The 13,750-nt window shown below is 39.2% G+C and overlaps 1 protein-coding gene across 1 annotated transcript in view; it reads left to right on the top strand.

Annotated features, from left to right (window-relative positions):
* Positions 1-416: 416 nt before the first annotated feature.
* The window catches only part of TMPRSS6 (transmembrane serine protease 6), a 35,141-nt gene continuing 21,807 nt past the window's right edge, over positions 417-13,750 (top strand). The window contains exons 1-7 of the mRNA XM_034403589.3: positions 417-849; positions 3,380-3,539; positions 4,683-4,825; positions 5,182-5,249; positions 5,794-5,978; positions 10,596-10,637; positions 12,806-13,010. Coding sequence (XP_034259480.2) covers positions 3,386-3,539; positions 4,683-4,825; positions 5,182-5,249; positions 5,794-5,978; positions 10,596-10,637; positions 12,806-13,010 — 797 coding nt within the window. The 5' untranslated portion in view covers positions 417-849; positions 3,380-3,385. The remainder of the gene's footprint in view (positions 850-3,379; positions 3,540-4,682; positions 4,826-5,181; positions 5,250-5,793; positions 5,979-10,595; positions 10,638-12,805; positions 13,011-13,750) is intronic.

Below are 13,750 nucleotides of genomic sequence, written 5' to 3'. Positions count from 1 at the left end.
AGTTTTATGCAGACATAGTGGTTTCTGTTGCTGCTGTCTTTGAGGGGGTTTTCCCTCAAAGGAATCATTTGTAATTGTGCTTTGTTTTAGAATCGCTCAACCACCTTTAAGCTCACTTCCCCATCAGTGTCTCGAGCTTTGGAATCTTACTTAGCATTTCTCTGAATTTGTTAAACTCTGTTTGCTTTGAAGTTCACAGCATGTGTTTGATTTCACGCAACTCCACATTTCCTTAAAATTAAGAACGTTGGCCTTATTATTTTCCACCAATGCTGGAAGCCAAGGGGTGTAACTAAGACAGGGAACAGTTGCTGGGCAACTGGGTAACAGCTTCTAGGGCAGGGTCCAGAGGGAGAGAGAGGTAGGAGCATTATCCTCTCAGTTGCAACCATTTAACCTTCCACTAACCACTTCTGAGCTCTTGTGGGCCATTAGGTTTTTTAGTCCTCTGTTCTGCTGTTTGGAGAGATATCAAGTCACTTTGGTACTGAAAATTACTGTAATTTTCCCAGGAATTTACTATATCAAACAGGTATGGTGGTGCTGTTGTCTTCGACAAACCCATTAGACCAGCATAGCTGTTAAGTGACAGCTTAAGTGAATTAAGTGACACAGAACTTTTGGCTGGGCAGCCATGTGATAGACAATTCCCAGGACAAGCTCTGCTTTCCATGGAGCCTAGGGCAAAGGCCAAAAAAGCAGGACAGAGGATTGGACAACTCATCTCAGAGAAGACCTTGGGTCTGAGTAAATATTAAATCTCACCGGTGTTTACACATGGCTTTGTGTGTGCCTCATTTTGGATGAGCCTGTGTCAGGTGAACAATACCAGAGAAGGCTTCAAATAAGGTAAGACCATAATTTTAGGTTTACACCAGTGGGGAGGGAGGTTGTATGTGAGTGTGGATATGAGTGGGTATTTATGTGTAACAATAGGAAGGAAGGAAGGAAGGAAGGAAGGAAGGAAGGAAGGAAGGAAGGAAGGGGAAAAAAAGATTAACTGTTACTTGTTGCTAGGAATTAGTAATTATGGAAAGCCCAAATTATTTTCTTTTACATATTTTGTTATGATTCTACCAAAAAGAAAATACTCTGCATTTTTGTGCATTACTGTGCATTAATTGGAAAAGCAAACTATTGGTCTGCGAGCCGGACTACAGAGGCTATAAAGGTGGGAAGTAAACTGTGTAAGCAAGGGGGTGGAGGACAGAGCAAGCGGGAATCCTGTTTCCCTAGGCCGTTCGCAGAGGGAGAACATTGCTGAGGCAATTTGGGGAGGAACCGGGAGGGGGTGTGGGGCTCATGGGTCTCAGGATGCCAGCTTTTCTCTCCAGATAATTACTGTCTTATTTAATAAAACCTGATGAGGGAAGGAAGAGGCCCTCAACATTGTTGAGAAGAGGAAGGCTGAGATACGTTCAAATTTTGAAGGGAACCGATGAGGAAAGCTCCTAAAGATGGGTGCATAAACAACCGTGGCATTAATAACATAGAAGAACATGAGGAGCTACCAAATATTGGGCCAGAGTATTCATTTATCTAGGCTAGTATTGACCTTTCTGATTGGCAACTGAGATGTCAGCGGAAATCTCTCCCAAACTGGTTTTTGGCAGGGTATAAGTGGATGAATGACTGAATGTACAGTAGATGCTTGTGCATCTCTATATGATGAGATAGTGAGCAGAAGACTCTTTCCTGCCTTAATTCTGGAGATGAGATGGTCGGGAAACTCTGTGGCTTCAATTTTTGGATCATGAGAATGTCTTTACTGAGCCTAACATTTTAGATTTTGTTAGGGAACGCAACTAAGGTAAAGAGAAATCTTGAAGCCCAACTATACTTCTGGAATCACCAATACTGGCCAAACCATATGGCAGTAACTTATCCCAAGATCAGTGTTAATTGCCCAGAATAGTGCTCTTGCTGCTTTTGAAGAATGGATACAGCCTCATCTCGAGAAGCTTTCCCCAACTTGATGCCCTCCACATGTTGAGATTACAATTTGCAGCATCAGCTGTATTGATTGGGAATTCTGGAAGTTGTAGTCTTTGGAATGTAGCAGATTTGGACTAGTTTTATACTGTTCACATTTTTGTTCAGTTGCTTTTTTCACAATGGGACTACGATGTAAACTTTCTGTGACAGGAAATGGCACAAAAGGAGGGCACATAATAAATATTTCTAGAGGACAACTTAATCTCTTTCTCTTTTTCATACACACACCATAGTAAAAGGAAAACAAAGGAAGGGATAAGTCTGTTTAATTTATTTCAGGTCAAGTATAAGCATTGACCTGATATATACAGGGGGTCACAATTGAGCCCAAAATTTCTGTTGCTAAGTGAGATATTTGTTAAGTGAGTTTTACAACCTTTCTTACCGTAGTTATTAAGTGAATCACTGCAGGTATTATGTTAATCACATGGTTGTTAAGTGAATCTGGCTTTCCCATTGACGTTGTCAGAAAGTTGCAAAAGGTGATTACATGACCCGGGGCACTGCAATCATCGTAAATGTGAGTCAATTGTCAAGCATCTGAATGTAAATCATGTGACCATGAGGATGCTTCAATGGTCATAAGTGTGAAAAATGGTCCTAAGTCATTTTTTTCAGTGCTAGTGTAACTTTGAACGGTCACTAAAGGAACTGTTGTAAGTCGAGGACTAGCTGTATTTATGGTAAATTTATGCAATCACTTTGATTAGGAATATATCCCTCCAAGACATTGTCATAATGTAGTGAGCTTTTTTGTGAAATCTGTTCTCCTTACTGTGCTGATATTGAGTTCCATGCCTTGATACTTAATTTCTTATCCTATCGTCAACATGTATATAATCAAATGACCAAAAAACTATGCAAAGGAACAGCTTATATGCTGACATATGATCTGATCCAATGTACACTTAATTAAAAGATGTCCGTATGTTTAATGTGGCTTATTCTCAGATAAATTTACAATGAATTTCAGCCTTTCAGTATTGAATTTCAGTAGGTCACTCCAGGGGGAAGCAGTTAAGATATTGGTCTGGGTATTTATGGTGCTTGTTTTGATCCTTGAAGTAGCCTGCAGCCTTCAGATGTAGCATCAGATGCTAGCATATATCTAGTACTGAAATAAAATTCAGTGACATGCCAGTTAGCTGCTGTTTACTGAATTGAGAAAGACAGCATCTTGTCTTCCCTTACTCTTTTTATTCCTTGTGGACTCAATGTAGCCCTAAATGCAAGAAAGTAATACTTCAACGTTCTCAAATTTGTGCTTGCTTCTATTTTTCCTTATCTATAAATGTGCCCCAGAAGTATTTAGGTGGAGATCTAACATATTTGGACACCTTAAATATAAATTGTGGATCCTAATCTTGCTTTGCTGTTTGGTAAGGTAACCATGACTGAAGGAGAAGAACAGGAGGAGGATCCAGTGGAATTACCACCACGAAACAGAGAGAAGAATAAAGTGATTATTTGCCAACGCTGCATCCCAGTTTTGATAGTCTTGGTGCTGTTGGGCGGAGCTGGAGCAATAACTTGGTATTTCTTAGGTAACAAATGCAATCATTCTTTGTATTCCTGATTCCAGTATTGGGGGTCAAGGAGAAAAAGTGCTCAGGGAAAGCATTCAGGGGTGAAATCTACTTACCTTTCCTACCGGTTCGGAAGTGCACACTCCGTGCACGTGCGCTCACTTTGCTTGCTTCACATGCATGCTTGGACCCTCTGCACATGCACAAACCCTTCTGCGCATGCGCAGAGGGTAAAAAACAGATTACTTCCTGGTTAAAACCAGGAAGTAACGATGACCAGGTGGCTGGGTGGAGCCTCACACTGCTGCCGCTACCAGTTCTCCGAAGCACCCACCGCCATCGCTACCGGTTTAGCCGAACTGGTCTGAATGGGTAGCGTTTCACCCCTGAAAGCATTACAGGGAGAAGAGTCAGTATAGCTGCATGTGACCTGTGTCATGGCCATGTCCAGTGACTATTCACCTATGGCAGGGGTGTCAAATTTGCAGCCCGTGGGCCAGATTCATCACGTGCTGGCCATGCCCATCCCCAGTTTAGCGAAGGGGGTGGGGAAGTCGCAATATGTCACATGACAATGATGTGATAAGGAACAAGTTCAAATCTCACCAGGCTCAAGGTTGACTCAGCCTTCCATCCTTCCAAGGTAGGTAAAATGAGGACCCGGATTGTGGGGGCAATAAGCTGACTTTGTATAAAAAGAACACCGCTTAGTGGGGGGGCGGAAGCCCTACTAAGCAGGTATTTACAAAAAAGAATGAAGGCTATTGCTTAACTCATTGTAAGCCACCCTGAGTCTCTGGAGAAGGGCGGCATATAAATCAAACCAACAAATATATATATATATATAATGCGAGTTTGACACCCCTGACCTATGATCAAGGTGTATCCCACATAAAGTACAGAGATTATTTTGCCATAATGTGTTATTAAATTGGTTGTGTGTGTGTGTGTGTAGATTTTATTTTCGATTTAAGTCCAATACAGTTGATCTTGCATTTTCTAAAATTGCCAGGTACTACACTTCAAGCGAAGAATTATTACACTACAAACATAACAAGATTTCTGCCAGATTAGTAGTTACTTTAGGCCTATGATCTAATGGCAATGTTTATAGCCTTCCATTGCTTAGAAATAATTAGCATCTGTATCTCTTTGTGGCAGACTACAGACCGCGGTATTTGGATTCTGCTCATCTGCATTTCTACTCTGGCAGCTTGAGGATCATCAATCGGCAGTATTCCCAGGATCATGGCAGAATGGAATCCAGAGCTTTCTGGACAGAGAGATCAAAGATACAAAAGATGGTGGGATTTATTGAGTAAAATAGCATATTCAACTAGGTAGTTTAATGGATATGAGCATAAACCTCGACAGCTTTTTTACTGGATCTGCCCTGGTAGTTTTGTAGTAGTATAACATGCAAAATTAAATATGTCCATATTCTCTCCCCAATTATCATTTTCATCTACCCAGATATTGCTAATGTGTTTTGTACCTGGTTGTGGATAAAAATAATTGGAACAGGAATAATTTAAATATATGGTGATCTTCATTAAAGCTAGATGATTTAATTTCATGCACTAAATGAGAGGTGACATGTATTGTTAAGGGGAACATACTGGTATCTCAGCTTGACATGATTTAACAATCTCCTTTACAGTTAAAAGACCTAATTCATGCCACTAACCTGGCCTCTTTCTACAACTCCAGTGCTGTCTATGCCTTTGGGTGAGTGAAGCATTATTAGTTTTTTGAGAAATCATAGAACATGGATGGTCAGAAGTAGAACCTGATCTAACTTGCTTATAGATTCTCTGGTGTGCATTTATGCACCCTGGTTTTAGAGTTTGAATTGACTTACTGCTTCATAATAATAGGATATTTGTGAGCTTACACTTGCATATATAAATTATTCTGGTTTGTGTTTCATGGGATGCAGGAGAGTATTATTTCCACCCAAAGGAATCTCTTCTATCTCATCTGAATTATACTTTTGCATCTGGCCTTTTAATGGTGAATTTTCTAACAACCCCCCCCCCCCCAAAGAAACCCTTAGTGGGTCTTGCTAGTCTGACACTTGCCTATATCTGCCTTAGATGTTGCAATATAAACATTAAACAATTTTGGATATATTTTGTTTGTGGATTATGGATAATTGGATTATCTCTTGCAATGATTGGAAATGTTCTAGCTTCTTAATTTATCATAATTTAATGATGTTTCTAGAAAACTAGAAAAGAGGTGGTAAATGTGAAAATTGTTTTTCTAATAGAGAAGGGTCTTTGACATGCTTCTTCTGGCTCGCCCTTCAAGTCCCAAAAGATCGGCATGTGGAGGTGACAGTGGAAGAAATAAAAGACACACTCTATAATGAACTTCTTATCAGCTTCAACAGAACAGGTTACCTGTCTTATCAGAATGAATACAAAATTGATCCAGAATCTTTAATTTTATTGGGTAGGTACTAACTATATATCTTCCCTTCCCTTAATATTCCCTTAATAGTTCCAAGAAAGCAGCTTCCAAATTTGAAATTCAGATTGATGCTGGAGAGGGGGGGGGAGATCCAGCTCTCTTCAGCTTCAGACAGTACTAGTAGAAAGCAACAATGCTACTCATTTGATGATGCCATGCAGGGATTCATATAAGGAAATTCAAAGAATTGGAAATGATGCATTTTCAAAGCGATAACCCTTGTTATAAAAGAAGGGAAACTTGTAGTGCTTTCTCACTTATTCCAATGGCTAAAAAGGGCCAACATGTTCAAATAATCAGACTACCATATAAATATAAAATACATAGAAGATTTCTCTACTGTCTTCAATGGGGTGTTCGGTTGGATCAAGCTCCTATGTATACCTTTTAGCATGTGAAATCTAGCATCTAGTAACAATTATTTTGGTTTAAAAATAATTTTTCAATGTGATTTATTCTAGAGAAGACATGTTCTATAAGATTAATTGCTCTTAATTAATTCCAACCTACATGACTTCATTTAGGGCCGTGATGGTGAACCTATGGCACGCGTGCCGCAGGTGGCACACGGAGCCGTATCTGTGGGCACATGAGCATTGCCCTAGGTCAGCTCCAGCATGCATGCGTGCACCGGCCAGCTGATTTTTGGGCCTTCCGGGACCACCAGAAGTCGGGAAATTGGCTGTTTCCAGCCTCCAGAGGGCCTCCAGGGGGTTGGGGAAGGCTGTTTTTGCCCTCCCCAGGCTCCAAAAAAGCCTCTGGAGCCTGGGGAGGGTGAAAAACGGGCCTACCAGGCCCACCGGTAACCTTTTTGCCATCGTGTGCCAAAAGTGGGGGAAGCACGGGGGGTCACGTGCACATGCACAGGGGGGTGGGGAGTGGGGGCATTGAATTATGGGTGTGGGCACACAAACGCGTGACCCCCCTGCACTCCCCCCGCTTTTGGCACACAACGGCGAAAAGGTTAACCATCACTGATCTAGGGTCTAGGCCTTTTCAATTTGTTTGTATTAATTCAAAAAATAAGTAGAAATTTTGCAAAAGAGAAGAGAATTTGAGAAACTCAAGGATGGTTTGTGGGACAATAAATTGGTTAGAGTGCTACATTGATAATGGAGGTGTCTTTTCATTCAGGAAGTGACGATAAGATCTTTATCACTTGTGAGGTGCAAAGACTCTTGCTTTTTACCTAAAGAGCAGCTAAAAACCTTTATATTTCAGATATTAACCCCTCTGTACAAATTAGAGTTGGACACCAATAGCTTCACAAGAGCCTATGCTATCTTTACAACCCACGTAATCGGTGGATCTTTTTTTCAGAATGTCTTCAGACGAAGAAACAATTATCCAATAATTTTGTAGAGAAAGAACTCCCCCTTAATAATAATAGTCAATGGAAGTGTTATTTACCTCACTTTCTTTAGACTGAATTGCAGCATGAAAAGCCCAGGAGAAATGATTGCACACTGAAAGTCGAGGTACTTGCTTGCACAAGCCTGTGGCCATTTCACAACTGAGTAGAACCTCAAACTCTGAGTGGGCATTTCTGCAGCACTCTCATCTCCCTTGCTGCTTTACATACCGAAAGAAGTTGTACAGCAAGAGTTGAAAGAGAGGGTCATTAAAAATGAGGCACTTGATCTCCATGCTGGACTTCCCAGATGACCTGCACTGTTGCCTTTTTTACTCAGAACTAGAGAGTTGGTCCTTATCTCCAGATCTGCTTTCAATGTTCGTCACAGATTTATTTTGCAAGGAGGCTTGTGCAAGGCTGACGATTGCATTAAAGTAACTCTATTATTCCTCTAACCACTTTTTATACCAACACAGAAATCTAGCAGCATTATATCTCAAAGCTCAGATAAAGTGCACAAATGGTTAACCTTTCTAGAATGTTATAGCTGTGGTGCATTTTTTTCTCCCTTTTTATTCATGCTAAGCAACCAGGGACCTCCTTAATTGCCTTTTGCCTAGTTTCCCTTGTCAAAATAGCTGATATTAAAGACTAACAGAAAATATTTTTTACTTGACTTACCTAAACCATTTTCTTTCTATTTTTTCCACCCTCTTGATTCAGTGTTGCATACTCTCAAGTTCTACAGATAGGTTTTGCATCCTACATTGATTTATCAATGCATTCGATAAATGTGTTTATCAATACATTTCTTAGGGAGTGTCAGGATGCTCTTTCAATACATCCTTCAATTCTCCTTTCCTCCCCCTCCCTCCAAAAAATGGAATTTGGTAGCATTAATTACAACTTGTAATGGTTTCAGCTTTACCCACTTTTATTCTCTGACACTGCCTCCCCAGGCACTCTACGGCTGGTTAGCATGCCTGGCAGAGATTTTGTATTTAAATTGGGAGAGGAGGGGAGCAGAATTTAATTCAGAAGTGAATGCTTCCATATTTTAACAGGCAGTACTTCCCATATATTGTTTCAGCATTACAGTATAAATCACAGGATTGCTGGAAATTCATGAAAATACGTATCTTAAGTCAAAATCTGTACGTTGGACAGAAAGGCTTCAGAAATGAATTGGGGATATGATCAAAAAGCACCAAAGGTTTCCCAGGTTATTAGAAGGAAAAAAGAAAAGAAAAGAATGTTTTAATAAGGGTAGGGGAAAAGCTCATGGAAAGGGAAATAAGGAGTAAACAACATATGGAACATTTTATAAGGCAATAGTGCTAAAATCTTTGGAGTCATATAATTAGCTCTGGCTGTGGCTATTCAGGCTTGCAGAAATAACCTACCTTGAGATGTACCAGTATTGTGATGGGTCAATATGACTGCTTCAGTGCTGGGTTCCAACCGGTGTTACCACCGGTTCTCTTCGTGCACACGCTTTGCATGTGATTGCAAGCGCATTACATTTCTGGCCAGCTGAGGCGCAGCAATCCACTCTGCCATGCCTATCAGCTGGACTAAAAAAACACAAATAAAGGTAGGTATAATGCGGGGGTGGGCAGGAGGGTGGGCAGCTCCCAGTCAAAGAGAACCGGTTTGGTGATGTCACATCATCACCACTACTGGCTCACCCGAACCGGGCTGAACCGGGATCAACCTACCACTGGACTGCTTGCTTTATTCCCATAAACTCAGCAGTAGATACTGGCCAACACCAAGGCGGCTAAATCACTGGCCACAAGTTGCATGACCGGCATGCTGCTAATGGGCCTGTCACTAATCTTGGGGAAACAGACAGTTCAGATAATAGTAGATATAGAGTCTGGCAACATTGAATCCTTGATGGCCTTTATCAATGGAAGAATTACCTTTGACTTGCCAGTAATTTTTCCCAAAGTTTCTCAGAAACCCCCAACAAGCTGTGGTCTTTTTGGATCATGTCTTTACCAGTCACCAGATATTCTACAAGGGACAACTGCAATGTGGATATGTCCTTTGTATCAATATGCCACTTCTGCAATTTCAACAATGCCGTAAGTAATATAATTATAATCATTTTCAAACCGTATGGCATGTTTTCAAGTGGTGCAGCATTTTCATCCCCAGGTTGGGTTTGCATAGCTCATGGATTCCACGTGTTTTGTGGTGGAGAGTACCTTTGGAATATTTGCATGTGTTGTTGTGAAATTCATTTCAATTTGATCCCTTTAATTTTCATGGCCATCCACTCATTTCAATATTAAAAACAACTTAAAAATCAATAATAAAAAATACAACAAACCAATATAAATATATGTGGTTATTATGAAGATTTCCTCATTCACAAAATGACTGTCGTACTAAACCAACTTGTTAAAAGCACTGATTTACTCACATAGTTCCTGTCTCGTGTACCATACCCATTTTACCAACAGGGTGATTCCTACCGTTCCTGCTTATCTTTGTCCTTTATTTGGACAAACTGACACCCTTCCATAGTCCTGGGCTGCAGCTGCATATCATGTTTATTTTCTAACAAAGTTCATTGGGCATATTTCAGGTCAAAGTTGTTTGGGGAAATAGTGATGAAAATGGAAGCTGGCATTTTGCTCTGCAGCATCTTCTTTTATATTCATATTTTTAAAGCAAAAGCTCAGTTGGGAATGGGAGCCTGTGTGTGCTGAGGGAGATGTCTCTGAGCACATTTGTGTCCTACCGCTAAAATATATTGTGATTTGACTTTAATGTAGCCCAACTTGTGAACCTATCATTGTAGACTCTGGTTTTGAGCTTAGAATGATATGTGAAATAACCAAATGTATCTTCAAGATAGTGTGACTAACCCAGTTAGCAGAATGTGTGAAACCATCTCTCACACTTTCCTTAAACTAATCATAGCTACCAATCCAGCTGTCATAGTGAAACCTCACATAATTTAAAGTAGGGGATGATGATGTCTATCTAGCACCTCCTCTTTTGGCATCTGTTGGAGAAAGAGGGCAATGCTTACAATGTGGATTTGCAGAATGTTTAAACTATGTCTTAGAATTACGGTAGGTCTGAATTGAAGTGTTACTGCAAGACAGAGAAGAGTAAAGTAGGCCATGAATGTGACGGACGTGAACCAGAGCAAGGAGCAATAGGTAGTTTAGTTGTGGCATCTCATGTTTTTCTTCCTTTTTTCTTTTTTCTTTTTTTCTTTTCCACAGAATCCAGTCTCAAAGACATAATAGTGCTGAAATCCACCTTGGGTAGGCTCTTTATTTCCCCCTTCTTTTATTTATTTAATTTATTTGGTTATGTTTGTTGCATTGTAAAGTAGAAGTAAAGACTGTTGCAGACAGCCCCATCAATTAATATGACATCAGGGACCAAAACGAAATATTTTTGTAACATTATGTACCACTTTAATGTTGTGCTTTTATTTTTCTACTGATGCATTTTTAGTACAGGCTGACTTTTTTTCTAATGCTTGTTAGTATCTCTTTAAGTCCATCTTTTCTAATGCTTGTTAGTATCTCTTTAAGTCCATCTTACATAAAAAGATGGTTAATAAGAAATATGAATCATAATAGCATGCATGATGCTAATTCTACTCCTGATACCTCTTCCACTAGTTGTTTCAGCAAGGAGCTACTTTTCACAAATTAAATGAAAAATATCTAACCATCTTAAAACAAATTATTTTCTGTATGTGCCATGTTAATTGAGTGTGTATGTATATACCGGTATTAAATGTGTATGCCACCAACTCTTTCCAGACTCACAGAGGCTTATCTAACAGTGTAAGAAAATGCCCAAATAAAGGATGGAAAGTAACACAAAAACAATTCATTAACTAAAAGCAAGAGGTATAATATATAATAAATAAATAATGTAAATTGAAAGTACCTTTCAGAAAATTCAGTCTTCATTAACTTCTGAAAGGTGATCACCAAGGGAACCAGAGTAAGTTCAGGGGGAAGCTGTTGTAAGTATTTTCTGTCTTTATCTCATCTGGCCTTGTGTAACTGGGATATGATAAGCAGCTTCTCCTGGAAAGACCTCCTTGCATAGGACAAATCCAGTTGGAATAAGTAGTCCAAGGATGTGGGAACCACTGCTTTTTAATATGTAGGTCTCAATAAATCAACACTTACTCCTCAGTGCCAGCAATAGGCTTGTTTTCCAATAACTCAAGTATGCGAAGGGCCCCATTTCCTGACTCTATTAACATCTATGTGACATTTCTTTCTTGGCTGCCATATATATTTAATTTTGTACTATATTGTAACTTCTTCACTTTGATTATTTTATGATTGTTTGATTCCTAGAGTTACTTGTTTGAGATGGGCAATGAATGAATGAAGGAAGGAAGGAATGAAGGAATAAATGAATGAACAAATGAATGAACAAATAATAAAAAATAATATATAAATAAATACAGGTGGTCCTCAACTTACAATTTATGTTGCTAAGTAAAAAATTTGTTAAGTGAGTTTTGCCCCATTTTATTATTATTCTTGCCATAGTTGTTAAGTGAATCACTGCAATTGTTAAGTTAGTCACATGGTTGTTAAGTGAATCTGGCTTCCCTATTGACTTTGCTTGTCAGAAGGTCGCAAAAGATGATCACATGACCCTGGGGCACTGCAGTCGACATAAATGCGAGTCAATTGTCAAGCATATGACAATCATGTGACTGTGGGAATGTTTCAATGGTCATAAGTGTGAAAAATGATCGTAAGTCACTTTTTTCAGTGCTGTTATAACTTCAAATGGTCACTAAATAAACTGTTGTGAGTCGAGGACTACCCATAAATAATAATTTGTTTATGATTCTCAGTATATATTAGTGCAAGCAAGGCTTTTGTGAATATACTCCATGGCTGAAAGCTATTGTGTACATGAAGGCTGAAGGTGGCATCAGCATGATAAAAGGGTATAAACCCTATAAATAAATAAATAAATAAATAAATAAATAAATAATAATAATAATAATAATAATAATAATAATAATAACAACAACAACTTTATTGTCATTGTACGTGTATACACAGTATACCCATACAATGAAATTTATTTAAACCCAAATGCTCCTAGTTTTAAACCTGAGATTAGACGGACGGATGGAGCAGACTCATTTCCAATGGAAGAATTATTGAAATTGGTTACCTTGGTACAAAATGATCTATTTGGGGTAGATTATATATAGATTTTGGAAATAAATCGGAATAGCTTGTTAGCAAGGCTCTACATAAAAATAAAGAGCAGCACAAAAAATTGGATATATCAGTAAAAAAGCACATCAAAAGCCCTGCTTTATTTTTTTCCCCCCTGCTTAAAACTGTGGGTGGATTAACTGTATTTGGTTTCCTCCGTGTCATCTCTTCTCAACTGCATGGTGCAATCTTCAATTTTGTCTGTGTCGTCTGTTTAGGCTGCTATAGGTACAGCTACATCAGAGAGGATGTGGTTCTAAAGCTGAAAGGTCCAGACTATTTAGCCTCCAGCTGCCTTTGGCATCTCCATGGCCCCAAAGGTCACATGCTCAAGCTTCACCTGGAATGGACTCTCTCAGAATGCAGGGACCGGTTGGCAATGTATGATGCAGCTGGGCCATTGGAGAAACAGCTCATCACTTCGTAGGTACCCTTCATTTTGTAGCAGCAACAATGGGAAGAGGAGAAGAGTAATCATGGGTTCTATATCTCTCCCATAATCCACTTACATGAAAAATTCCGTTTAGGTTCAGGATATACAAGAAATTTCATTTTGCAAAAGGATGATCCAGATAATCAATGGAAGTCGCACCCATTGAACTAAGGAAAAAGCTACTAATGATTACAAATCCTGTAGAATATAGTAAGGCGATTTTCCAGTCTCCAGGGCAATTAGATTTGGTTTTGGTTAGTGGCAGGGAAAGGAAGAGAAATATCTGGTGCAATTTTGTGTGGCGATTGGTTCACAAAGCTAGTCCTGCATTGTGGCTTGACGTTAAAATCAAAATTAGCATCTAACCTCTCTTAGCCATGTATTCTACACACTATAATCTGATCTTTTAAAAAAAACAAAAACAAAATGTATAGCAAGACAGGAAAGGTATAGTTACCATCAGCCTATCCTTCTGAAAAATACAAGTTGATTTCTTGGTGTGCATCATTTTGCCAGAAAGATACGACAAGAATATGGAAACTACCATATTTACATTTTCTTACATGCCTAATATGTTTCTAGCCCGCAGGGAGGTAATTTTTGTCTGAAATGGTATAAGGTTTCCTGCCTAAGCAGGGGGTTGGATTAGAAGACCTACAAAGTCCCTTCCATCTCTATTATTCTAATTCTAAATATTTGAAAGAAGGATGCTGTATCTAGTCACCATCAT

Source organism: Pantherophis guttatus, chromosome 7 (assembly GCF_059756535.1).
Source record: "Pantherophis guttatus breed Tessera chromosome 7, ASM5975653v1, whole genome shotgun sequence".
Classification (NCBI taxonomy): Eukaryota; Metazoa; Chordata; class Lepidosauria; order Squamata; family Colubridae; genus Pantherophis; species Pantherophis guttatus.
Note: the sequence above shows the minus strand (reverse complement) of the source record. Positions and strands in the feature narration are given on the sequence as shown.